Source organism: Varanus komodoensis, unplaced genomic scaffold (assembly GCF_004798865.1).
Source record: "Varanus komodoensis strain SLA01 unplaced genomic scaffold, ASM479886v1 scaffold16, whole genome shotgun sequence".
NCBI classification, from domain to species: domain Eukaryota; kingdom Metazoa; phylum Chordata; class Lepidosauria; order Squamata; family Varanidae; genus Varanus; species Varanus komodoensis.
Genome location: NW_025335468.1, coordinates 8,189,553 through 8,214,211, shown reverse-complemented (window position 1 = coordinate 8,214,211; position 24,659 = coordinate 8,189,553). Strand labels below are relative to the sequence as shown.

General features: G+C 41.9%; 1 protein-coding gene across 1 annotated transcript; it reads right to left on the bottom strand.

The window, feature by feature from the left end:
* Nucleotides 1-2,097: 2,097 nt before the first annotated feature.
* On the bottom strand, nt 2,098-22,424 carry TNNT3 (troponin T3, fast skeletal type). The gene is made up of 12 exons (XM_044426087.1): nt 22,409-22,424; nt 21,549-21,560; nt 21,149-21,166; nt 17,167-17,188; nt 15,868-15,913; nt 15,495-15,611; nt 15,120-15,197; nt 14,512-14,625; nt 12,971-13,080; nt 9,555-9,645; nt 5,060-5,100; nt 2,098-2,462 (listed from the first exon to the last, which is right to left on the bottom strand). The coding sequence occupies exons 1-12, from the start codon at nt 22,422-22,424 to the stop codon at nt 2,414-2,416; spliced, it is 714 nt and encodes a 237-aa protein (XP_044282022.1). The 3' UTR covers nt 2,098-2,413.
* Between the last annotated feature and the right edge of the window lie 2,235 nt (nt 22,425-24,659).

Below are 24,659 nucleotides of genomic sequence, written 5' to 3'. Positions count from 1 at the left end.
AGGAACACTGGAGGCTGTCTTCTCAGGACAGACAATTGGTCCATGCAGTTTAAGTGTTGCTTACTCTAATTGGCGGTAGACTTGGACAGCGGCCTTTTAATCAGCACCTACCAGATCCTTTCAACCACCTCTGAATGCCACTGCTATGCCCACCCAATGGACGGGGACTGGGTGAGTTCATGTTCTTCCACTCTCCTTGCCACATCCCATGTGACTGAGATGAGGCCTTCTGATCTTGACTGGATGTCACCCTGGCCACCACCATCCCTTGGCCTTCCCAGGTATATTACATTCACCTTCCTCAGTAGTCCAGGTAACCTCATAGGGATGAGTTCAAGGGAGAAAGGGGGCTGGTGACCCTCTCCACACCTACCAACCTTGACCATGGATCATGCTAACTTGAGCTGCATTTTGGAGTTGCAGCCCAATATGCTTTGGGGAGCACCTTATAGCCAATCCAATACAGCTTTCCCCCAGCTAAGAGTGCATAGCAGAGGTGGGGAACTTTGAGCCAAGGGGCCATTCTGTCCCCTGGAGGCCAAATGTGGCCCTGCAGTGTTCCCTGGATGTCATGCCCCCTTCCTTTGACCCCACCTCTTTCTCCCAACCAGTGCTTAATTGGTGGATTCCTGCTTTTGTGTGTGAAGGGGGGGGGGGTCTGTTTTCTAAAAGGTTGAAGCGCCTCTCTTAAGGCATTGTTACAGACACAAAGACCTTTCGGCTAAGATATGGTGGTATGTTTGATCCTAATTCTTTTGCCCACCTGCTTTTGCCTTCAGTTCCACCCACAGCTAAAATACAGTTCCTGAGCTTATACAAAATTAAATTTGGCCCTCAGACATGCACACACCAATATGAGGGTACCGTCTTTAGTCTTAGTCATGTTCGACTAAATGCAATCCAAAGAGGAAGCACAGAGGAAATGGGAGGGGGACATAAGCAAACTCAGCTCCAGGCCCCCTTGTGTTGAACCAGAAAGTCCAAAGAGGCTATTATGTTTCTTTAAAAGGAGAATAATTATAGGTATATATAAAATTATGCATGCAGTAGAGAAAGTAGATAGGTAGATACCTAGTTTTTCTTACCCTCTTATAACACTGGAACCCAGGTTCATCTAACAACACTTTAGATTCAGGGCAATGCAAGACCAGCAAAAGAAGTAATTCTTCAGATAGCTTAGGAAAGAATGGTATTCACCCCCACAAGATCAGGTGATGGATACCAACAGATGACTTTAAGAGATTAGATGCATTCATCAGCATAAGTCTTATAAACAGTGCTGGCGGTGGTGGCTGCATTCCAACCGGATTTGCAAGAAACAAGAAGACATCATGGGTGTGTTTCCCCACAGAGTGTCTCATCCCACCAGCCATTGCCTTTTTGAATATTTGGGACATGGTAGGGACACACTAGGCTTTCTCGTTATGTGCAAACCCGCTGGAAGTAGGTTGCTGGCATGCTTGGCAAGCTACCTGCAACCCAAGGGGAATTTCATCCATAGTGACTTAGATGCAAAGTCGGACTCTGTCTCCAGGGTCAAATGCACTATGTCTCTATGATCTGCTTATGGGCTTCCCATACGAATCTGTCAGCTGCTGTATGAAAGAGGGTAATGCACTAAGCAAGCTTTCATTTTAATCCAGCAAGGCCCATAGGAGGTGCAATTGCTGGTAAGCATGACCCCAGCTTCCTCTGGAAGATGCAAGGAGGAAAGCAAATGGGGATTTTGGAAAAGCAGGTCTGGTGGACAGTCAAAGATCAAAGAAGTTCTGGTCCATAAATTGATGGGTATTGGCTTTCTTTATGACCCAAATTTTCTACTGGGCTCTTTTTGCTTTACAGCTGTGATTCTATGAACCCTCAACTGACATAGAATGGCTTACTTCTATGTAAACAGGCAAAGGATCAGAGTGTAAATTACACCTCAACCTTATACAGTCTTTGTGTAGTGTAAACTGACATTTATTTACTTTGCCAGTCCTTTGCCAATTTCTATTGCCTGACTGGGTCAGTAAACTCCAAATTTTTGGTAGAAGATATATCCTTAACCAATTGTAGCAGACAGAAAAAGAAGAATGGCTACTCATGTGTGGCTGAAGTCTATTACTGGTTACACTTTATTTACAAAACCAAAGGATTCGTACACTGCAATCTATGGGGCAGCGTAGGGCTGGAATTAGGAAAATAAAGGACACACGCAGCAGGTAGTAAAAGGTGTCAGCAGGGAGTCATCTTCATTCCAGGGTGGTGGTTCTGGAGGATGAAATAAGCAGTAGGCAATTCAGGCTGATGTTGCAACTATGGTTTTGCTCAGGCGAGGGAACAGAATTCATGTTTAAAGAGGACTGGGGAGGCCAGCAATGTTTAGCCATGCCAACGCTGAAGATTCGGCCTGCAGGTCCCTTCCGGATCTTTACTTCCAGCGCCCTCCAACTTTGCCTTTGGCTCCAGCCTTCTTGCTGCTGTAATACAGAAAGGAGAAAAACATGTCAGCGTGCCTGCGGCAGTGTCGTCTTTTTCTAACCCTTTACTTTGTCCTTTTGGTAAGCTGCTCTGCAATTCGTGTCACTAGCCCAGGTGAGTTGCATGCCCCTTCATCTGTGTGGTTCAGCACGAGAGGAAGCACAACAAATATCATGGGGTTTTAAAAAATGTTTTATCACAACCAGTGCAGTTTTTACTTAATCAAGGAGTTGCCAGTCCATGAGTCCCACTGGGACTCTGAATCATTTGTCTCTCCCCAAGCAGCCCTGCCAAATATCTGATAGTCAACATATCATTTAAAAGGGCCACAGATTCACTCATACTTGTCAGAAAAAAACCCCACAACTTAAGGTCAGAGTTCTCCTGACTTTGAATATGTAGTGCCCAAGCCATATCTAAATACATGTATACCAGAACTGTGAATCCCATATGGCTAGACAGTGCCAACTGTATTATACAGTCTGATCAACCATGAAGAGGTTGTGTTAGGGAACAAAATATATCTCCAATATGTATAGCAAATAATTAGTCCCTTAAAATAGAGAAGTTGCCCTTTCTTGACTTAAAATCTTAACAGAAACTATGTTCAGAGATTGAACTGAAACATATTTCAAGCTTGCTACCTATCTGATGGCTCACAAAGCATTACTCTTCAAAACTGCACAAAGGCCTTTGCCGAGACTAATTCTACTTTTTCTGTAGTCATGGGGAACAGGTATATTATCCTTGAGTTCTTCTGCTGTGGTTGTGTGATTTCTGTATTGTTTCATTTTGCATGCAACTGAAACAACACCCAAAACATGCATGGCACTTACCTTTCTGCTATGATCTAAGTACACAGCTGAGTTCCAGGTGAGTAAGTTAGTCTAGTGTTAACATTTCTGCATTGTGACAGCAACAGATTCCTCCTGAGATGCAGCAGTTTGCTTGCTATTTAGTCCTCGCTGGTACTACAAGCTACACAAGTTAGCCTGGATTAACAACCGGGGGACTGTAGCATGGGGACTGGAATATCAGCTTTCTGAGGAATTTTCCAGGATAGACTTCTCCAGGGAACAGGGAGGTGCTTAGATACAGTAGCTACAGGGAATGTCTTTCATGCTTACATGGTTTCCAACACTAGTAGATTTGTTCTGCGATAGCTTCCTGTGTGAGAGGATCTGTCATAATGACACCCACGCATGCATACACACAAACACACAAATAGTGTGCAAATACTTTACCTGTCAGTTAACTCAGATTCTAGAATGACACTCTGTTTTGAAAACAACCTTAGACCTTAGAGAACAACACTGGCCAAATGTTTTCTCAGAGAATGGAGACTAGTGGCACCCCAGTCCTCTAACTTATTCTAGCACATGTGCCTATAAAGCCCATGCAACAAACATGACTGATTATTATCCTGACATTGCACTTGTGCTATAGGCAGATTTGGTAGGCTTTATATGGAGCGCTTCTTTGCAAGACTAGTAGAGTTTCCTGAAGTTCAAGAAGCTCAAGGTCGCTTACACCCACCTCAGTACTGCTCTGGTCACCATTACCACTGGGTTCCAGATGACATTCAGTCCCTTTGCACTTGCTTCAAGTTGTCAGTTACTGCTTCTACAAAGGATGGTCTGTTTTATGACAAAAAGCTGCCTCTTTCTTCAAAGTGCCACAGCTTCCTACACAACTATTTTAAACTTCAGAGGGCCTTTCTATCTTTAAAATCTGAATTACATAAATCTACTTGGATTGCATGAAGTCCTGTCATTTGCCTTATCTTGTCTGGGCTGGAGTAGATATTATTATTTAGAAGCATTACCACTGACAGCCAGTGTGGTGTGGTGGTTAGGGTTGGACTGGGGTTGTGGGAGAGCCAAGCTCTAGTCCCTGCTAGGCCATGGAGCTCACTGGGTAAGTTTGGGCCAGTTGCTCACTCTCAGCCTAGCCAACCTCACAAAGACTGTGCATGAAGAACAGGAGAGTCGAACAGCATCTGAGAAGCCCTCCCTACTTCATTCCTCCCACAGCTGTCCACTCTGAACAGTGACCTCTCATTGGACTGCTGCATCTTCTCCCATTGGCCTTCATCTCTGATGTATTAGGTTTCTTAATGGAGACATGCATCAATGGAAACATGGAGCAAAACCAAGCAAAAAAGTATATGATTTGCATAGAGGTGAGGCAGGGAAGGGAAATGAGGAGGCTGAATGAAAAGAACCCATTGGCCGTGGACATCATTAGTGTTATTACACCCTGTTCCTTAGAATCTCAAGCATAATACACCCTGCCGCCTAAAGGACGTGCTTGGATTCAAGTGCACATGCTGGCACAAACAATTGTTGTATTCACAGGTGAACTTTGCAGATTCTCAGAAGAGGAGTGGGTTCTTTTGCATGACGGTTACAGATACACTTCAGTTTCACCAATGTTTTCTCAAGGGAAGGAAGCAGACTAGAATATGTCATTCTGCTCTTCCTTCCACCTCTTCCCTCTCCAAGAAGAAAACAAGGAAAAGAAGACTGAAGTGACCGCTGCAGACACATGAGTGGAGCTTCCAAACTTTGGGTTGGAAAGGGCTACGAATACTCACTGCTTCTGGGCCTGATCAATCCGGTTCCTGAGGGTGGTGATCTGCGAACAACATACATGACTAGGTTTTTAAAAGTGTTCTAACTTTCCATAGCAGAGGGAAGGCATTTACCTGGCAGGAGCTCTGGTGCATAGACCTGGGATAGGATCCTAACGTCTTCTTTTTTGAATGAAAAACGGATAGACAAAGACATTGCTACCTGGCAGCAAACTTACCAGAAAAGGTGTTATTTTCATGACAAACTGCTTGAGGGACAGCAGTGTGTGAGAAAGACTATCTGCTTTATCCTTCTTAGGGCACGATCCTATGCATATTTAGACAAAGTCCTACAACTGGCTGGAGTATGCTGGGGGTTGTAGGACTTTTTCTGACTAAACATGTATAGGATTATACTCTTTAAAGTTTATCTTGGTATATTTTGTGGAAACCATTTATATTAGATGTGCATGGTCAAACTGTGACTATGTGACGAGTTGTCTATGCATCCTGTCTATTTCTTCATGATCCAGTATTTTTCTGTTCCATCATCTTTGCTGGAAATTTACTAGCCAGTTAGCAAACATTGATTTGGAAGACAGAGATTGACCTGTATTGTCAGTGAAGAACTGAAAATAAAAAGATTCTGAAGCTGGGAAGTTAACCAGTGATGTTTGCTCAGCAACAATTACCTCTAGAGTTTCTCCTGGGTGTTGCTCGATACACATCAGCCTCTATTCTAAAGAACACAAGCAATTTTCAAAGGAGAGGTATTGCCTTTGGAAAGAGAAACTGGAATTGTTGGGCACTGAACTAAAAGGCTTCCAAAAGCCTTAACTGGCCATGGGAAATCTATGGATAACTGGAATTTTAGAAACTGCCAGTGATCATTGAAGAAGCCATTGACTGAGACTTCTTTCACATGTCACTGCAGTAACACATTAGCTTTTCCATAGCTAACGCTACCATGGTTGTGACCAAAACCAGAACCATGTGGGCAAAGCCAATTGCATGGATCCTTCTTATCTGATTGTCATCCAGATGGGAGGAAGAGCAATGATTGGATGTGAAGGACTTATACAATCAGTTTATGGTTCCAACTTCCAAACATCACAGCAAGACAGCATGAGAAGGAAACCAAAAGTAGCTCTTCTACTCCTGTGGTAACCATACAGAAATGAAGAAAGGGTCAGAGTTTGGTGAGTCCTGATCAGATGTACTACCTATTATTGTCAGGGTCTCCTTTTTATGCTAGTTCTACTTGGCTAGCCAGAGTAAGAGTTTTCAAAAGGTACAAGAAGGAAAGATTGGTGGGGGAAGGAATCAACCACAGAAGGAGCAATATGATGTGAATTCCAAACCACCTCCCGGATCCTGGTAAATGCTGCGGCCTTCTCATTTTTCATGGGAGGATACTATGTTTTCAGTCATGGTAGAAGTCACAACTGAATTTTCTGTTTATAGAAATGAACAGTGGAAATGTCAACTTCATATTTATGTCCTTGTAGACTGTAGTTTCCCTACTATTCCAGTTTCTCTGGTCACCATTTGGCATATGTTCACTTCCCCCTAAGAAATATGTTGAAAATGCAGACCTTTTTGATTAAAATTCTTCATTAGTCGTGTTCACATTTTTCTGAGTAAAAAAGTCCTAGAAATAATTGGCCAGCAATATAGTTTGTTGCACTTTGAAATACACAGTACTTAAACCAAAAAGAGTTCACATTTTAGCCTTCTTTCCCATTTTGGATTTGCAGGTCCCAGCCTTCTTCCATGGCAAGCAGAAACAAGAGACTCTGACACTGGAAGCAACATGACGCAACATGAAAAACGGCAGCTTAGTCACCTGATATACTTACTTGTGAATATTTAAAATCTGCCTCAAGGACCTGAATTCATTAATGGCGCTTAGGATTTTCCTCATATACCAGGTATCTGTCAAGCTTCCAGCTTAGCTCTGCTCATCCATAGAGCCTCCGTGCTTGGCACTTACCTTCACTACTAAACCTGCAATCAGCTGAAGATAACAGGAGTGGCACTTAAGCACTGGGCAGCAGAGATAGGCAAGAAAGTAGCAAGCCCTAAACCTGGCTTGCCATGGCTTTAAAAAGCAATGTTTTCTTTCCAGTGATTCCTTACTTTTTGGCCAGTTGTCTTTTTTGCCTCTTTTCATAAACTTTGCCCTGCCACCTTGCTCATTTCTGGTCAACAGCAATTCTCCTTTTAATCTCTCTAACTCAACGATTAAGAAAAGAGCCCCCTAATAATTGTCTTGATGGATTAGATTCAAGGTCCCTCATCTTGTCAAGGGTGGGAAGCCCACGTTGGACTCCAATTCCTGTCAGCCCCAGTCAGCACTCAGGGAGGATGAGAGCTGTAGTCCAACATCTGAAGGGCCACATATTTTCCACCTCTGATGGAAACCAATGTTTCCTTCTAACAGCAGGCAGGCAAATGCCTCCAAGAAAGTTCTGACAAGCCAAATGTGAAGGGGATGCCCATGCTCCATTAAACTTGTCTTTCTGGTTCCTCGCCCAGTCAGAATTCTGGATTTTCTGTAATCCTGTGGTATGGGGAAACTACAGCATCTTTAATCAGCACTTCATTTTCAGATGTGGAACACTTTCATGGATTATTTGAAAATGGCAAGCTTGACCTTTTAGAAGTTATGGGTTGTTTCTGTGGCAGTGCATTGACCTTACAAAGCAGGTACCTGAGATAATGGCTGGTTGTGTAGACCAGACTCAGGAATTCACTTCTCTGTCAATGCAGGATCAGCTAAGAATCTTACAAGCTGTCCATTTAAAGTGTCTAAGGACTCAGCTGGTATATCTTAGAGTAGTCTTCCCAACTTGGTGCTTTCCAGATGTGGCCAGGATGGTTGTACATGGTGGGAATTGTAGTCCCATGCATCTGGAAGGCACCAGTTTGGACAAGGCTGCTCTGCAGTGAGTGATACTGCTTCAGCTTGCACTGAATGACTAACTGGTGGCAGGAAAATACAACACAACACAACCCTGGTTCCATTGTCCTGCTCTCTGTGCCGGGAACTGAGTGCCAGTCTGTTGTCCATCTGGGTAAAACCTGGAGCACCCGGACTCTCAACATGCAGGAGGCTCATGCATGTAAACAGCCTGTGCTGCTTTTGTCACTTGAGTGAATTTTTTGTACTTACAACTTGGACAGTGCCTCCACCCTGCACCGTAGTGATAAAATCTAAGAGAGATCAAGACAATTACATTGGCTTTGGGGTACTTCACAAATCCAGATGTTTGAAATATGTAGTCAGAAAAAGATACACAGTCCAAATGACATTGGAAGTCTCTGAAGTTCCTCTTGTATCATGTCTTGTGAGCAAATGACAGAGGACTCCATGAGCATTCTAATGCCAGGCATAGCCTGAGAAGCCAGTGTGGAGCAGCAGTTAAGAGCGTGGGACTGGGACTCAGGAGGTCTGGGTTCGAGTCCCCGCTCATCCTTGGAGTTCACTGGGTGACCTTGGGCCAGTCACAGACTCTTAGTCCAACCCACCTCACAGGGCTCTTCTTGTGAAGATAAGATTGAGAGGAAGAGAATTATGTAAGGCACCCTAAGTTCCTTGAAAGGAAAAAAAGGCTGGATATACGAGTACATATAATAAATAAAGAAATTATATTTTAAGAGGGACGCTCTGTTCTCTTACATCTTCAAAATGGAGAGCAATGGTGGAGCAGATTTTGTACATTTGCAATCCCCTGTTTCCAGGTTCAGCTCACCTACATGGAGAGGGTGTAAAATATGTATTGCTTATACACAAACAGGTGAATATGCATAGGCCTGATAATGTGGGATTGGCCTGCATGTTATTCTGGTCTAAGCACAGTAGACTTAACACATGCACCGAGCATTTACTCTTTGTTCACTTGCCAGGAGAGGAGAATCTGGCTCACAGGATGATGAGAACTCAGGAGTATTTTTTTCTAGCCCAACATGAAGAGGGGGTGATCTATGCCCTTTTTATCATGGCAGGTATCAGGTAGACCCAGCAAGACAAAAGAAGAGATTGCGCTAGCCTTTCTGTACTACATACATACGGAATGTGAGTAGGAAAGGCAGGTGACATCAGAAAAGGGTTCAGCATTAGACCCCTAGCTATTTTAGTCCAGTGCCGATCAGTGGAGATGGGTGAATAGGGTTTTTCAACCTGCTCTTGGTTTCTGTGATGGAAAATACAACCATGTAATGAAGCATCACATGCACAAGGTACTTTATAATGGATACAGGCATATTAATCAACACTTTTCCTCCAGGTACATCATGAAGATATCTCTTATCCTTCTGTAAGTCAAAATCCACTCTGGGTAGATAATTTGGAAGTTACCTGTCCTGAGCAAACATGTTTATTCTATTGATAAGTACTCAGGATGGCACTTGAGGTGTTATGGACCTCCAGCTGGCCTCTCCAAGGTGGATAATAACCAATTTTGCTTTGGGCTAAGGAATAAACAGTATCATAAGTAAGGTTTCTTTTTCTACTCACATCATATTTTTGTCTCTTGATCTTCTCTAAATATTCATATTTCTCTGTTTCCAGCTGGTATAACCAATCCCACAACTCCTTGGCTTTATCCCTATTTGTGAAAAAGCAGAAACACAAACACATTTGAGATTGTGTTAGTGAGCATATAATCTAAGAGGTTTAGGGCACAATCTTATGCATGTTTGGAAGGGAAAATGTCTCCAGCAGTTGATATGCAGAAACATGCTGCTATTGACAGTCTGTTTTGATAGCCCATCTAACCCATTTCAAAGACATCTAAGTTGGCTGCTACCTTACCTTGCAGCAGCAAGTTGCATTATTTAACTATAAGCTATTAAGAAGTACTTCCCTTTTCTGTCCTGCATTGCCCACCATTCAGTTTCATGGGATGGCACTCGACTCTAGCATTATGAGAAGGGGAGCAAAACTTCTCTGCAGCACAACTAATAGCAGAATGTTAGCTTCTCTAACCCCTTCATGGATCACTGCCTTGTCATGGCGAAGGAGCTTGGTAAGATCAATGAAGCTATGAGCTATGCCATGCAGGGCCACCCAAGACGGACAGGTCATAGCAGAGAGCTCTGACAAAATGTGATCCACTGGAGAAGGAAATGGCAACCCACTGCAGTATCTTTGCCATGAAACTCCATGGACAGTACCAAAAGGCAAAAAGATATGACGCTGGAAGATGAGCCCCTCAGGTCAGAAGGTGTCCAATATGCTACAGGGAAGAGCAGAGGGCTAGTACTACTAGCGCCTGAAAGAATGAAGCGACTGGGTCAAAGCCAAAAGGACACTTAGTTGCAGATGTATCTGGGGATGAAAGGAGAGTCAGATGCTGTAAAGATCTATACGCCATAGGAACCTGGAATGTAAGATCCATGAATGAAGGCAAGGTGGACGTGGTCAAACAAGAGATGACAAGACTGAACATCGACATCTTAGGAATCAGTGAACTAAAATGGACAGGAAAGGATGACTTTAATTCAGATGACCATCAGGTATACTATTGTGGGCCAGAATCCCTCAGAAGAAATGGAGTAGCCTTCATAGTCAATAAAAGAGTAGGAAAAGCAGTACTGGGATACAATCTCCAAAATGACAGAATGATATCAGCTTTAATCCAAGGCAAAACATTCAACATCACAGTAGTCCAAGTCTATGCCCCGACCACTGGTGCTGAAGAGGCTGAAGTTGACCGGTTCTATGAAGGCCTATAACACCTTCTAGAATTAACACCAAAAAATGATGTCCTTATTATCATGGAGGATTGGGATGCTAAACTAAGAAGCCAAAAGATAACTGGAATATCAGGCAAGTTTGGCCTTGGAGTACAAAATGAAGCAAGGCACAGGCTGGTAGAATTTTGTCGAGAGAACATGATGGTCATAGCAAACACTCTTTTCGAACAACCCAAGAGACGACTCTACACATGGACATCACCAGATGGTCAATACAGAAATCAGATTGACTATGTGCTCTGCAGCCAAAGATGGAGAAGCTCTATACAGTCAGTAAAAGCTAGACCAGGAGGTGACTGTGGCTCAGATCATGAGCTTCTTGTTGCAAAATTTAGGCTTAAATTGAAGAAAGTAGGGAAAAGCACTAGGCCACTCAGGTATGACCTAAATCATATCCCTGATGAATATACAGTAGAGATGACAAATAGCTTTAAGGAATTAGATCTGATAGACAGAGTGCCTGAAGAACTATGGACGGAGCTTCGCAACATTGTACAAGAGGTAGCAACTAAAACCTTCCCAAAGAAAAAGAAAAAGAAATGCAAGAAAGCAAAATGGCTGTCTGAGGAAGCTTTACAAATAGCTGAGGAAAGAAGTGAAGCGAAGGGAGAAAGAGAAAGATACACCCAATTGAATGCGGAATTCCAGAGAATAACTAGAAGAAATTAATGCCTTCTTAAATGGACAGTGCAAAGACACAGAAGAAAACAATAGAATAAGGAGGACCAGAAATCTCTTCAAGAAAATTGGAGATATGAAGGGAACATTTCATGCAAAGATGGGCATGATAAACGACCAAGATGGCAGGGACCTAACAGAGGCAGAAGAGATTAAGAAGAGGTGGCAAGATTACACAGAAGAACTATACAAGAAAGACCTTAACGTCCCTGATAACTACGATGGGATGGTCACTGACCTTGAGCCAGACATCCTGGAATGTGAAGTGAAATGGGCCTTAGGAAGTCTGAGCAACAACAAAGCTAGTGGAGGTGACAGTATTCCAGTTGAGCTGTTCAAAATCTTAAAAGATGATGCAGTAAAAGTGCTATACTCAATATGCCAGCAAATTTGGAAAACTCAACAGTGGCCACAGGATTGGAAAAGGTCAGTTTACATTCCAATCCCAAAGAAGGGCAATGCCAAAGAATGTTCAAACTACCGCACTGTTGCTCTCATTTTACATGCTAGCAAAGTTATGCTCAAAATCCTACAAGCTAGGCTCCAGCAGTATGTGGACTGAGAACTACCAGAAGTACAGGCAGGATTTCAAAGAGGGAGAGGAACTAGAGATCAAATTACCATCATATGCTGGATCATGGAGAAAGCTAGGGAGTGCCAGAAAAGCATGTACTTCTGCTTCATTGATTATACTAACGCCTTTGATTGTGTGGATCACCACAAATTGTGGCAAGTTCTTAAAGAGATGGGAGTACCAGACCATCTTATTTGCGGGTCAAGAAGCAACAGTGAGAACTGGACACGGAACCAATGATTGGTTCAAAATTGAGAAAGGAGTTCGGCAAGGCTGTATACTGTTGCCCTGCCTATTTAACTTATATGCAGAGCACATCATGCAAAAGGTGGGGATAGTTGAATCACCAGTTGGAATTATGATTGCCGGGAGAAATATCAACAACCTCAGATATGCAGATGATACCACTCTCATGGCAGAAAGTGAAGAGGAACCAAAGAGCCTCTTGATGCGGGTGAAGGAGGAGAGTGCAAAAGTTGGCTTGAAACTCAGCATCAAGAAAATTAAGATCATGGCAACTGGTCCTATCACTTCCTGGCAAATAGACGGGGAAGAAATGGAGGCAGTGACAGATTTTATTTTCCTGGGCTCCAAGATCACTACAGACGGGGACTGCAGCCAAGCAATTAAAAGATGCTTGCTCCTGGGGAGGAAAGCTATGGCAAATCTAGACAGCATATTAAAAAGCAGTGACTCCTGCTTAAGTGGACTCCTGGGGATGGTGAAGGACAGGAAGGCCTGGAGGAATGTTGTCCATGGGGTCGCTATGGGTCAGACATGACGTCATGACTGAACAACAACAAAGCTTCTCTAAAGAAGGCCATTGAAGCACTCCCACCATGAAGCCATTTAATATACTCAGGTGATTTAGCATAAATCCCCAAGCTAATCCTTCTTACTAGTCATAAAAAACAGCATTTTACCTCAGTTTGTCTTCATTAAGATGGTCAATGTTTAGGGGTTTCCGCCTTTCTGCCAGTACCTTCTTCTTCAGTTCCCTCGCAGTTTGTTTTTTCCCTCTCTTTTGATCAGCCTGTTAAGAAACAGAATTTTCACATTCCTGCGTTAATTCAATCCCACTGAAGAAAGCAGATGAAAGTTGAAACTTGGCACACATGAGAACCTCGGACCCTCCAAATGAGTTGTACTACAACTCCCAATCTGGGTGAGAATTATGGGATTTGGAGTGCAATACTTCTGGATGGTACTACAGTGAAGAAGGTGGCACTAGAGCAACCATTCTTAAGCTAGTTAAGAACTCTGTTCTTAAGGAGTCACATGAATTCCTTCTTACAGTGTATTTCTTGACTGAGCCAAGAAATACTGGCTGGGTTCAGATTACACCACATACCATGGTGCTTGTTTTACCACTGCTGAACATGTAGTTTGATCTTAGCCATAGTATACTGTACTATGCTTCCTCTGAACCAGCATGGTTTGTTGTGTTGTCTGAACCCAGGATCATGGGTTATCCTTGTATGCAACTACCACAGAGTCCTCTGGAAAGAGTGGCAACTGCTGGAACCTCTTCAGCCACCCAGTCTCTATCTGTGGAGCAACTAGGAAGAAGCAAGTGCCATAGGCAGGGAGTGATGTACATGGGGACTGAATTTTAGGTGTGGCGGCTGATGGATACGTGGCAACAGTGAGAGGATTGAGCAGGGAGAGTAGAAACCACAATAACAGAAACTACTCGATCGTCAGGCAGACAAAAAATGTGAACCCATGCAGGTTCCTTGTCATGTATGAATGCAGCCACTGTCATCCTACCAGTCTTTTGTTCCTTTCTGACTAGAGGCAAAAATAAAAGATACAAATGCATGGTGCGTAGGTGATCGTACTTTTCTGGTAAACATGTGGGGACCCTATCTAGAGTGAGACTACCATACATGGGTGAAGCTTTTCTACACAGGCATTTCTTTTCATTAAAAAAGGGAGGGGGAGCTCCATAGGTGCCACCAAAGAAGTGCTGAGGGAAGCAGCTTTAATTATCTCCATATCAATTTCCTGGACAGTTGAGAGGCTCAGGCCCCTCTCAAACTTGTTTCCAGGCCTAAAGGGCATCATCCCACAGCTCCTGGTTCCCAGCTCCCCTCAGATTGTTGCCCACAGCCCAGCCCTGACAAGCCATCTAAAACAGTGGCTGCCTTAACTTTGTGAAGATTCGTTTCTTAAGAATCCCTGCTCTAGCACCTGATGGGAGAATATGCTGGGGAGAAGCATGACTTTCCTTGCAAAACAAAGTTGTTGGCATCTCTACAGAAGAACACCAAAGCTCCAATTCCTTTGCTTCAAAATTTTCATGCTGAAAGCTGAAAGTCTTTCAAGCTCTTGTCAGTATGGAAGGAGAGAATCCTTAGCATAGGAATCTTAGGGAATTCTAACTAAGAAAAGTTCAGCTGAGGAATCCTATACTTGTTTACTATTGGCCAAACCTCCCTTTCCCCACTCAAAGTAGATTTACCTTGGCCAAATAGCTGCTGTATGTTGCACCCATGGAGGAGAGAGCCTTCTTCTTCTTCAGTTCATCCTCTGCCCTTCTCTTGGCATCTTCCTCCTCTCTTCTTGCTTTCTCCTCCTGTGCAATGTAAAAGAGAGAATAACCTGGATCAGACTTGGGAAACCCCAGTGAGGCATAAAGGAGCAGGGACCTGTAACTTCTTTAAGGTAAACTGTAAGGTGGACTGCTTAGAAGAAACCCCCCTGAAGAAGTCTCTTGCTTAGACAGCAAGGTAGCAACAGGGCTTGCATGAGACATGTTGCTACCTAAATCAAAGGACAAGAGGGCAGCTCCTCCCCAGTTCAGGCATCTAAGCTCACTGGACTGGCAGCTGAACCTTAGTTTGTTACTAGTGATGGGATACTGTCCTGCAGCCTATATGAGACAACAGGCCAGGACAAGTAGTCTGGCATACGCAGCTCTACTTGCCAACAGCCACACAGTCCAGGAAGGACAGCCAGGTGATTGCCATTGCTGAGTCCCACCAACTGCCATCTGAGGGGATCACCTCACTCTGCCTAATAGTAGGCCCGGCCTGCTTATCAAAGGGAAAAAGACACAAGCAGACTTACCGCAAGCCTGGACTGACGCTCCTTCTCTTTCTCAGCCCGGATCCTTTGCTGTTCTGCCCTTTCGGCTCTACGCTTCTCCTATCATTGCACATAAGATAAGAATTGGTGAGTAGTTTTGTTATGACTCTGTTCATGCTTTTGGCAAGAAAAGCATGGAAATATCTTCCATCCACATTAGAGAGATAAACTGCATTGAGACTGAGTAGTTCAAATCTATTAAATCATGATCTGATACAGATAGCCAGGGTAACCCAAGAAAAGGGATAGTTCATTGTGTATGGCATCCATTAAAATTTAGCCCTGAGTCTCTTAAATAGTGCCATAGGACCATCTTGGAGAAGACATAACTTTGAAGAACACATCAGGGTGACTTACGATTCTCTCTTTGAGGGCCATTAACTCCTCCTCTTCCTTCTTCCGGCTTTCAAAGTGACTATCAATCAAGGCTTGAAGCTCAATCAAATCTTTGTTCTGCCTTTTCTTTTGGATGTCCTGAAGAAGAAAGAGAGATGCAGTGATGGTTATAATAACAGTAATAATATTTTGGATTATACAGCTCATCCCACTCAATAATTCTTTGGTATTCTCTTTTATTGCAGCCCCAAACATTCTTTTTCTCTTATGATTAGGAATCTTGCTTTGAAGTGTCTTCAGGAATGATATGGAAGTCCTATTTCTTTATATTGGAAATATATTGAAAGTTTAGAAGGGGGTGACAAGAGAATCATTGGAAGAAAGCAATACTTACATCAAAGTCTACTTTTTCACCCTCTGGGATCTTAGGTGCAGTCAGCCTTTGTGAATGGAGCAAAGAGAAAGGGAAAAAAATACTAGAGTAAGCATTTTCGGAACTGGGAGGGATGGAAAGAATATGCAGTACATCACACTGCCATGAAAAGATGTAAAGTTGTAGGTAACAGGGCTAGGGGTATGAGCCTTCACAGAGACCAAACCAATCACAGCTTTGAGACCAACAGGTTTATTGTGACATGAATTTTTGCCTGATGAAGGAACGATTTATCTATTGCTTATGAAGATTATGTCATAGTAACCTAATTATTCTTGAAAACAGGTATTGCACATGAAGTCTAAGGGCCTAACCAAGCTTTTAGGGATCTCCAAAGACCCACAGACCTTCTATTCTATTCTATTCTATTCTATTCTATTCTATTCTATTCTACCCAAATACATTCATCTTCACCTCTAGACAGCTACTGCACTTAGTAGACAAAAGAGTCCAATTCACTCTGAGTTGAAGCTACACATGTCTGAGGACAATATTTTGACAGAGATACAGGAATAGTTGTTAATGATTCCAGATTCATATCTTATTGGAATGGAACTTCCCTTGCTGATACCATCTCCTTTGTGCCAGCCACCTTTTATCCCTTGCCCTGTATGGTCCTTCCCGTCCACTTTCCTGCTTCAGTATGCCTGTAATAGCCTTCCTTTTCTGTCCTTTAACCGATCTCCCTCTTCTCAAAGCCTGCTTTACTCACAAACATCCTCCTTCCTCACTGTAAATTCTGGTTTGCACTGTGTGTTACTTTTTAAGTCTCCCCCCACCCTCATGGTTTCGTTACTGTAACTTGTTCTCTTTTCTCATGTTTGCTAATTCTATGCCACAGATGGTCAGAAGTCAGATCTCCAGATAGTTTGGACCAACTCCCAGAAGCCCTTGCAGACATGTGGCCTATGCTGGGAGGAATGCTGGGAGTTAAAGTCCAAAGTATCTGGAGATCTGCTTTCTTTCCACTGCTGATTTATGCCACTTTAGGTATGAACTCTGATGCCTCTCGACATTCCACCACTCAGATGTGCACTTCTTTATCCAGCTGGCAGAATGTATTTGAAGAAGAGCTTCAACCTTCACTGCAAGGCGTGTGAACGATGCTATTTGGACATGACCAAGAAGCGCAGCTTGCCAAACACAAAAGAACAACACATCTGGATGCCCATGGTTATCCGCCTGAAGCCAGCCAAGTAAGCATTTTAAAAGAATCGTTGTAACATTGGGCATTTTAAACAACTGCTCATACACACTTACACTGGTATTCTTGGCTTCTTCTCTAAACATGACAAGGCAGGAAGGGTACAGAGAACGAAGGAAGAAAAGATGGAGAAAGAAAATATTAGAACAATATAATATATTCTAGTCCGCTTTGCTAAAACAAAAGAAACAGAAGGGATGTCCAGTCACATGAAAACATCCCAAAGGCACTTGGCCACACTCTGGAAATATCATAAAGACACACTCCTTGGCAGGCCAGTTTTACTCATAAGTAAAACAGTAAGAAAAATGAAATGAGCTTGCATGAAAGCTCCAACATAGCATCGGGAAGGCAGGAGTTTCCCTTAAAGTTTTGAGTCTCAGTTCTCAAAATCAAGATGTCTTTTATAACCACATGCTATGCATGAATTCAAAGAATTTAGTCATACAATGGTCTCTCGGGGACTTATTTATTTATTCTGAGGTGAGATTTCAGTAATAAAAAGCTCACAGCCTACTTGTGGTTGCTGCCTTATTTGAAGAATGGAGAACATGACTTTGAAGAATTGAGCAAAAAAAAAAATTGTTATGTTGATCTTTCAGTCCTGACAGGCTAAATTGTTTTTAAAGTCATAATACCGTGTTACTCAAAACTACTCTTTTCTCTTGTCTTCCAATTCAAAGCAACACTTCAAAGAATCAGCCTCAGATGAAAGAGATCATGAAGGTGTTCTTTAGAAAGCTGACTAATGGCTTTTCTGAAGGCTTTTAATCCCCAGCATCTACCTTTGCTTTTGTTGCAAAAATGAGATCTGAGAACTGCACAAGTATTTCCTTTCCTGCTTTTCTGTGGCATAACCTGCAGGTGGCACTATGGTATTAGCAAAACAGTACAAATACACAAGTGGAAATAACATTTTCTTTTGCTTTAGGAAACAATGTCCCAATTTCCCTGGGTCACATGCGCTGTTTAAAAACAGAAACAAAATTGAAGGGTCACAATACTGAGTAAAAAATGACAAGCTCACAATAAATGCCTTATGTAGAAAAGTACTAAGATATTGCCTAGAGATGTTCAGAAGAAAGGGCTAAAACACATGCAGACACCTTGGAAATGTCTGAGTTAATCGAACCATCTGCAGTCTTGTGCTGTCCAGATATTTTGGACTACAACTCTCAAGCATTCTAATCAATGGTCATGCTGGCTGGGGGTAATGGGAGTTGAACTCCAAAACATCTGGAAAGTACCGGGTTGGGGAAGCTGGATCAGTTCAACTTAGGTAACTATGCTAACTACAGTCAGTGCAGGGATTATACATAAAGAATGGCACATTTAGGGGAGGGTAGAAGAAAAGCTATGCCATACTGCGAAAAACAAGCATTTCCTCCTTCCACACATTTAGTACCATGTGCAGACCATGGCATGCTTTTGCTCCCTCTTGATTTTCTCTTTACATAAAAGCCAACTGCTTAGCCAGTAGACCTCCTTGATCTACTATAAGGAGGGTAAACATTTGCTGATTTTAATACCTAGGTTGATAATTTTCTTTGTTCTGTCTTTGTATTTTATTTGTTCTAATGCATTTTGTATACTACTCAGTGTTTTGGAAGGAAGGGTGATATATACATACTGTATTTGAAATAAATAACTAAAAAGTATTAAGTATCTATGTTCTCCTCTGTTAGGCAGTGAGCTTTTCAAACTGAAATGGCTCATAACATATAGGGAATGAAAACACAAATCACACCAAACAATCTGTTATGGATGGTATTCAGAAGCATATAATGTTCCCTTCCCTTCAACTCCTTATGTCAAAAAATGACTACTATACTCCTTATTTCACCTCAAAGCTGTCAGTGTGGAGAAACATATATGTATACTAAGAAAAAAATCCCCTTTCTTCATTCTGAGCTCCTTTGCATCTGTTTATTTCTCACAATTTGCACTGAGATATATGTACCATTGGCTTAGATAGCTATCTAATGTCTAGATATGTTTTGGTCCTTTAGGAATAATTCCATGAACATGTGGTTAAAAGAAGAGTTAGTTTCCTGATCCTGGAATAAAAGTAATAATTGTAGGTTGTATCCAACACTGGTCATCCACCACTGGAATGGACACTACTAGCAGAGTGGATTCCCCACCCCCCACCCCACACATGTCCCTGTGCTTCCCCCAAATCTGCTCCAGAGGGTTGGGAAACCCCTTGAGCAGATGGAGGAGTATAGGAATCTCTTGCACAAGTGGAAATCCACTCACATGATGTTGGATTTAACCCTGTGTACTTCCAGGATACCAGATAAGGGCAAAGCAAAACAAAAAGTCTAGTCTACTTTAAAAAAATAACAGAAAGCCTCCAAGTGCAAGGCAACACAAGATGTAGTGTATGCATAGAGACAAGTCCCAAAGTTAGGATTTATCTTTAAAATAGTTTCTTTTTTATCTTCAAGGAACTGGGAAAAGCAAACAAACAAACAAACAAACAAACATAGAATCATCATGGCAAAATCCTTTCTTCTGATGCCCCTTTCTTTTCTGATTCTGATTCTTCTGGTTGTTGTATAAAAGGTAATGTCCAATGAAACATAATCCCTATTTTTAAAAAACCCTGCCAAAAGAAAAAAAATCCACGAATGCTTTGCCTTAAAATAATGAGATCAACAACAACGAATCTGGAAAATAAGCATGTGATAAGGGGATCTTATGTGATAAGAAGTGATCTTATGTAAGAAAGCTCTTGACCCCTCCCTTCAGAACCTGAAATTTTAAAAGGATCAAAACATGTCAGTAAGGGAAGTTGTTATTCTCTCCCAGTGTGCTTCTTCATTGTTAGCCATACATCTGATCTGAGGTAGAACACATCAAAATGGCACAAATATATGCCAAATATTAAAAAAAAATTTCCTCCCAATGCTTCAGATGAAGGATTTTTCTCAGGAACACAGCAGTGGCAGCAAAAGAGTTAAATTCTAATCCCTGTGATCCAGATAATTGGCAGCCACATCTCCCATGGCCTGTCATTTCTAAAAACTTGCATGTTAAATGCACACGTGCATTTTGCATCAGATCTTTGCCCAGGATCTATGCTCATGGTATATCTATGCTGTTGGTATTGCCTCAAATATTCAGGTGAGCCTGGCTTTAGATAAAGCAAGCCCTAATGCTAAGGAGGCATGAAAGGTTGTACATTTGCAGCTGTGATGATTTGGCCCAGTTCCTGGCTTTACAATGAGTGAGAATTAGACGCAAAGGGAAAAGGTGTTAGAAAAGAGGATGTGCTTTCTCCAAATGACACAAAAATACCATCAAAATATTCTCCGTCTTCTCCAGCTGCTGATGAAAGGCAAAGGGAAAAAGGCAATCCAGTCAATATCATTCTTGTTCTGTCCACCCCAAGCACCTGCCTTCTCTTCCCCTTCCCCCTTTTCAGTTCCTAGAATGATCAATTCCCACACTGTGGAAACAGAAAAGTAGTGCAATGTCCAATAGCTGAATTAGATGGTAAGAAATTGCTAAAAGTTCCATCCTTGGAAGACTAGCTCATACAATGGAGCAATTCTGACCTCTCTTGGGTCCTGTGAGGATAAATGCCACGCTCAGTGTGCTTTTGGTCTGCAAGCTCCTCAAGGCAGCTGTCTGCCCGTTCTTCCTTTCATCCTGCTGCAAAGCACCAAATGATGCCACTAAAGAATATGTGTGTGTGTGCGATTTACCCAAGCAAACTTTCCATGTGTTCTTTCTTGCATTTCTATCCCATCCTTTTTCCGGAGAGGCCATGGTCCTGCCCTCTGTTTTATCCTTACAACTCTGTAGGGTAGGATAGCTCAGGTTGATAGAGCATGTCCATGCAGTCTGTCCTACAGAAATCTACTAAGAAAAACCCCTGTCCTAGTGTGGCCCAATTCTTCCTCACCACATGCAACCGAAAATATTTTTAAGCACTGTTTGAGCTAGGCTGAGGGAAAGAAAGGAAGAAAGAAGGAAGGAAGGGAGGAAGGAAGGAAGGAAGATTTTTTTTCTGGGGTGAAAAGCACATACCTTCTTCATGGACTTCTTCTGGAAGAGTCACAGTAGAAGCAAGCAGAAATAGGAAACAGAGAATAAAGGAAAAAGAATATGCATATTAACATTTTTGAACCTGATAGGAAGGAAAACAGAAAAAAAAGACTGTTGCTTTGGCTTGATTTGCTGTTTTGTTTTGTTTGTTTTTTAAGAATAATGCAACAAGGCACCTGGAGAAGCTGTGGGGATGTGAAAACAAAGTTAATGCAGTTGCAAGCATGGAGAACTCAAGGAAAAGAGAAACTAGTCTGTAAGTGATAGTTGGTTAATAGTATTTGTTGATCTTGTTTTTTCCTTCCAACATCCCATTGACACATACATGTATATTTGTGTTCATATCAGAGCTAATATAGAATTGGGAGGTCAGGTCACATACCTGGCTCATGAACTTCATCAGTTGAGAAGTGTCATGGAACAAGATGTAACGACAGCAAGAGAAGGAAAACAAGAGGAACATGTTAATACAGGGTCTTTGAACTCTGCAGTGAGAGTCCAGAGGGAGTAGGGAGAGAAAGAAGGCCAGCAGAGTATATCAGTAGTCAGAGGGAAGGAAAATTAATATCAATTAGGCTGCAATTCTATACACACTTAGCAGGGAGTGAGTCCTATTTAACTCTATGGAATTTATTTCTGAGTAGATATTATAGGATTGTGCTGTTAAAGGGCTGGGTAAAGGCAGCCAATGGGGAGTCAGTGAAGGTGAACGGTGAATACCAGATCATAGAGTTAATGGCATAGAGTTGCAAGTAATCTGCCAACATAGCATAAATCAAAGGGAATTCACCATCCTGTTTACAAAAATTTATTTGGGTTAATCATGCACAGGATGATTCCCAGAGTTTAAAACAAGATGATCCTGAAGAAATGCAAGTACCATTTCATTCGTTTGGAGTATGAAAAACCTTGCAAAACCCCATTTCTAGGGAACCAAGGTGTTTAGAAAAGAACATTCCTTCTTCTGATCTTTTTTCCTGGGTGGATGGTCTGGTACACCCATTTTAGACATTATATATTATAAGAAATACACATCTATATGCATTGCAGCCAATGATCATTTGCTTTTAAGTTCTCAAACTATGACTAAAAGGGAGAAAGTTGTTTACGGAAAGTGCTAGCAAATACTTCATTCAAATAATAAGAATAAACATGGACTCTAAATGCTGCAGTGAGCTTTGCTCAGCAATGACTTATATTCCACATGAAAGAGAGAAACCTAGCTCCAGCTGTAGAAAATACCTGCTTCCGAATCCATCTGTGTTTGGGCCTAATAAGGCTATAAACAGCTTGTTTTAGCAACCATATACCCATGTACCTGTGCAATGAACATTCATTCACGAATATAGCAAGTTTTCTATACAATATAACATAAGTAATTATTTAATACATGCAAACAATTTCCGAGGCTTTCTTTAATCTCAAGCCCTTTCTAAATGTCAAGAAGTGTTTGTTGTGATGTCTGAAAAGGACTTGGATCCATGCTGCTTCTGCATTTTCCATTAGCTGCTGATTTAAGAAAACACCAGCTAGGGATGAAAAGACATTGTAAAATCTCTTCCATCTGTGTTTTGTGGACTCTTTTCTTCCATTGCCCATGGATTCTGCACAAATGCCTTCATAAGCAAATTCTCCAACATGTGCAAATCTACCAAACATACATGAAGCCTCCCAAAATACTTATTTTCATGTTTTAGCCTTTGGGAGAAGAGCACATTTTGGGCTGCTGTTTTTTATTTTCCATATTTTTCTATGACTAAATTTGCCCCCCATAAGTGGGGGAAGGAAAGGTTAAACAAGACACATAAGTCTATTGAATCTATACAGCTCAAGGAAAGCCACTCCAATGTGGAATTACCAGATAGTATTTGTGGAAATTTAAACTCATTTGAGTCTGCTGCAGTTTTCTGCAATATCCTCAATGGCAGCCTTCCTGAAAATTATGCTCTCTGGATATTTTTGATTACAACACCCATCATCCTCTCTCAGCATGACCCTTGCCTTTTCTCTCTCTATGTTCCAAGCAGTGCTCTTTTGCAGGTGTTTCATGTCCCCCAGATACTTACATGGAAAGGATGTTAAACCACATGGGTTTTAAATCACAAATGTTATGGGAGAATAATTAAAACCAAGCAAAAGTTAAGAATTATTCACTGTTATCTCCTGTTTCCTTGCTCCACCTTTGAATTCCTGTGCACATTACCCATCAAGACAATTAGAGGAATTCAGAAGTCATGTCACATACCTGGTTCATGAACTTCATGAGGTGGGGGAGTATCAATAGGGAGAAAGGAAGACAAGACAAGTAAGAAAAACATGTTGGTTACAACCCTGAACTCCTGCAAGTCAAGGCTGAAGTATGTAATGTATAAATAGGTTAAAATGGAAAGCACAACAGTAATATGTTTAAAATAAGGAGGCAAACTTGAATGAGATAAGACAGAAGAACATGCGTAAGTGGAAAGGGTGGGAGGATAGGGGCATGCAAGTGAATATGGTAGACAGTATCACAAACACTATTAGATTCCCTGCCCTTGAGCTGCAGGTGTAAATAGAGGCATCTTAAATACACACTTTCCATACTTGGAAGGCAGAATCATCATATATTGCTCTTCCGGGTGTGGATATCATTATCCCATGTCAGATAAATAAATTAGCATTTGAAAGAATCCTTTTTGAAAGCTAAAGATTTCTATCTGATATGAATATAAGGAATGTAAGTGTGTGTGTGTCAGAATGCAGTGAATGTAATTTACTACATTTATCTCATTCTTAGAAGTAAAACTGCATCATTTAAACAGTATAAAAGCACCTAGATGATATTAAGTAATTGTACATGGATAAACGTAAGCTGCTCCCTGTAGAAAGGCTCCTAATCTAACACACAGTGCATTCTTTTCCAGTTATAAAAATGCATATACTATTCCTGATATAGTATGGAAGAGAAATGTCTGTCATATGCTTCATCCAAGGACGAAAAATAGTCATTCTTCTATATTATTTTCCTATTCATAGTAGGAGACCCAATACATATAACAGTCAGTAGAGCTATGCAAGCATTTCTGTGCGAGGTATGTATGTATGCATGTGTGTATTATATGTGAGAAAGAGTCTGCATTGTGTGTGGAGAGGGATAGGGAGAGAGAGAGATCTACATCTGCTCAAATGTGGATGCATGTGGATGTAGATGAGAGTGTGGCTGGTCCCACCCAAATTCATTTTGCCCACATCCACCTTCTGCAGGGCCACCCCTGGCATGCAGCCCCGGGAAGGGAATGTTAGGCCGAAGAAGATCCCCCATCGCCATCATAAAGCTTCATGCAGCTTTATGCACCTGCTGCTTGGCAAAATGCCATGGCCGGTGGATTCCACATTGCCTGATAGCCATGAGGACACTGAGTCAGTGGGGAAATTATGGCTGTCGTGGGTCGGAGTGTCTGACCTGGCATACAACAAGGCTCTATTGTTCCCCTGCAGGATGCCACCACTTGTT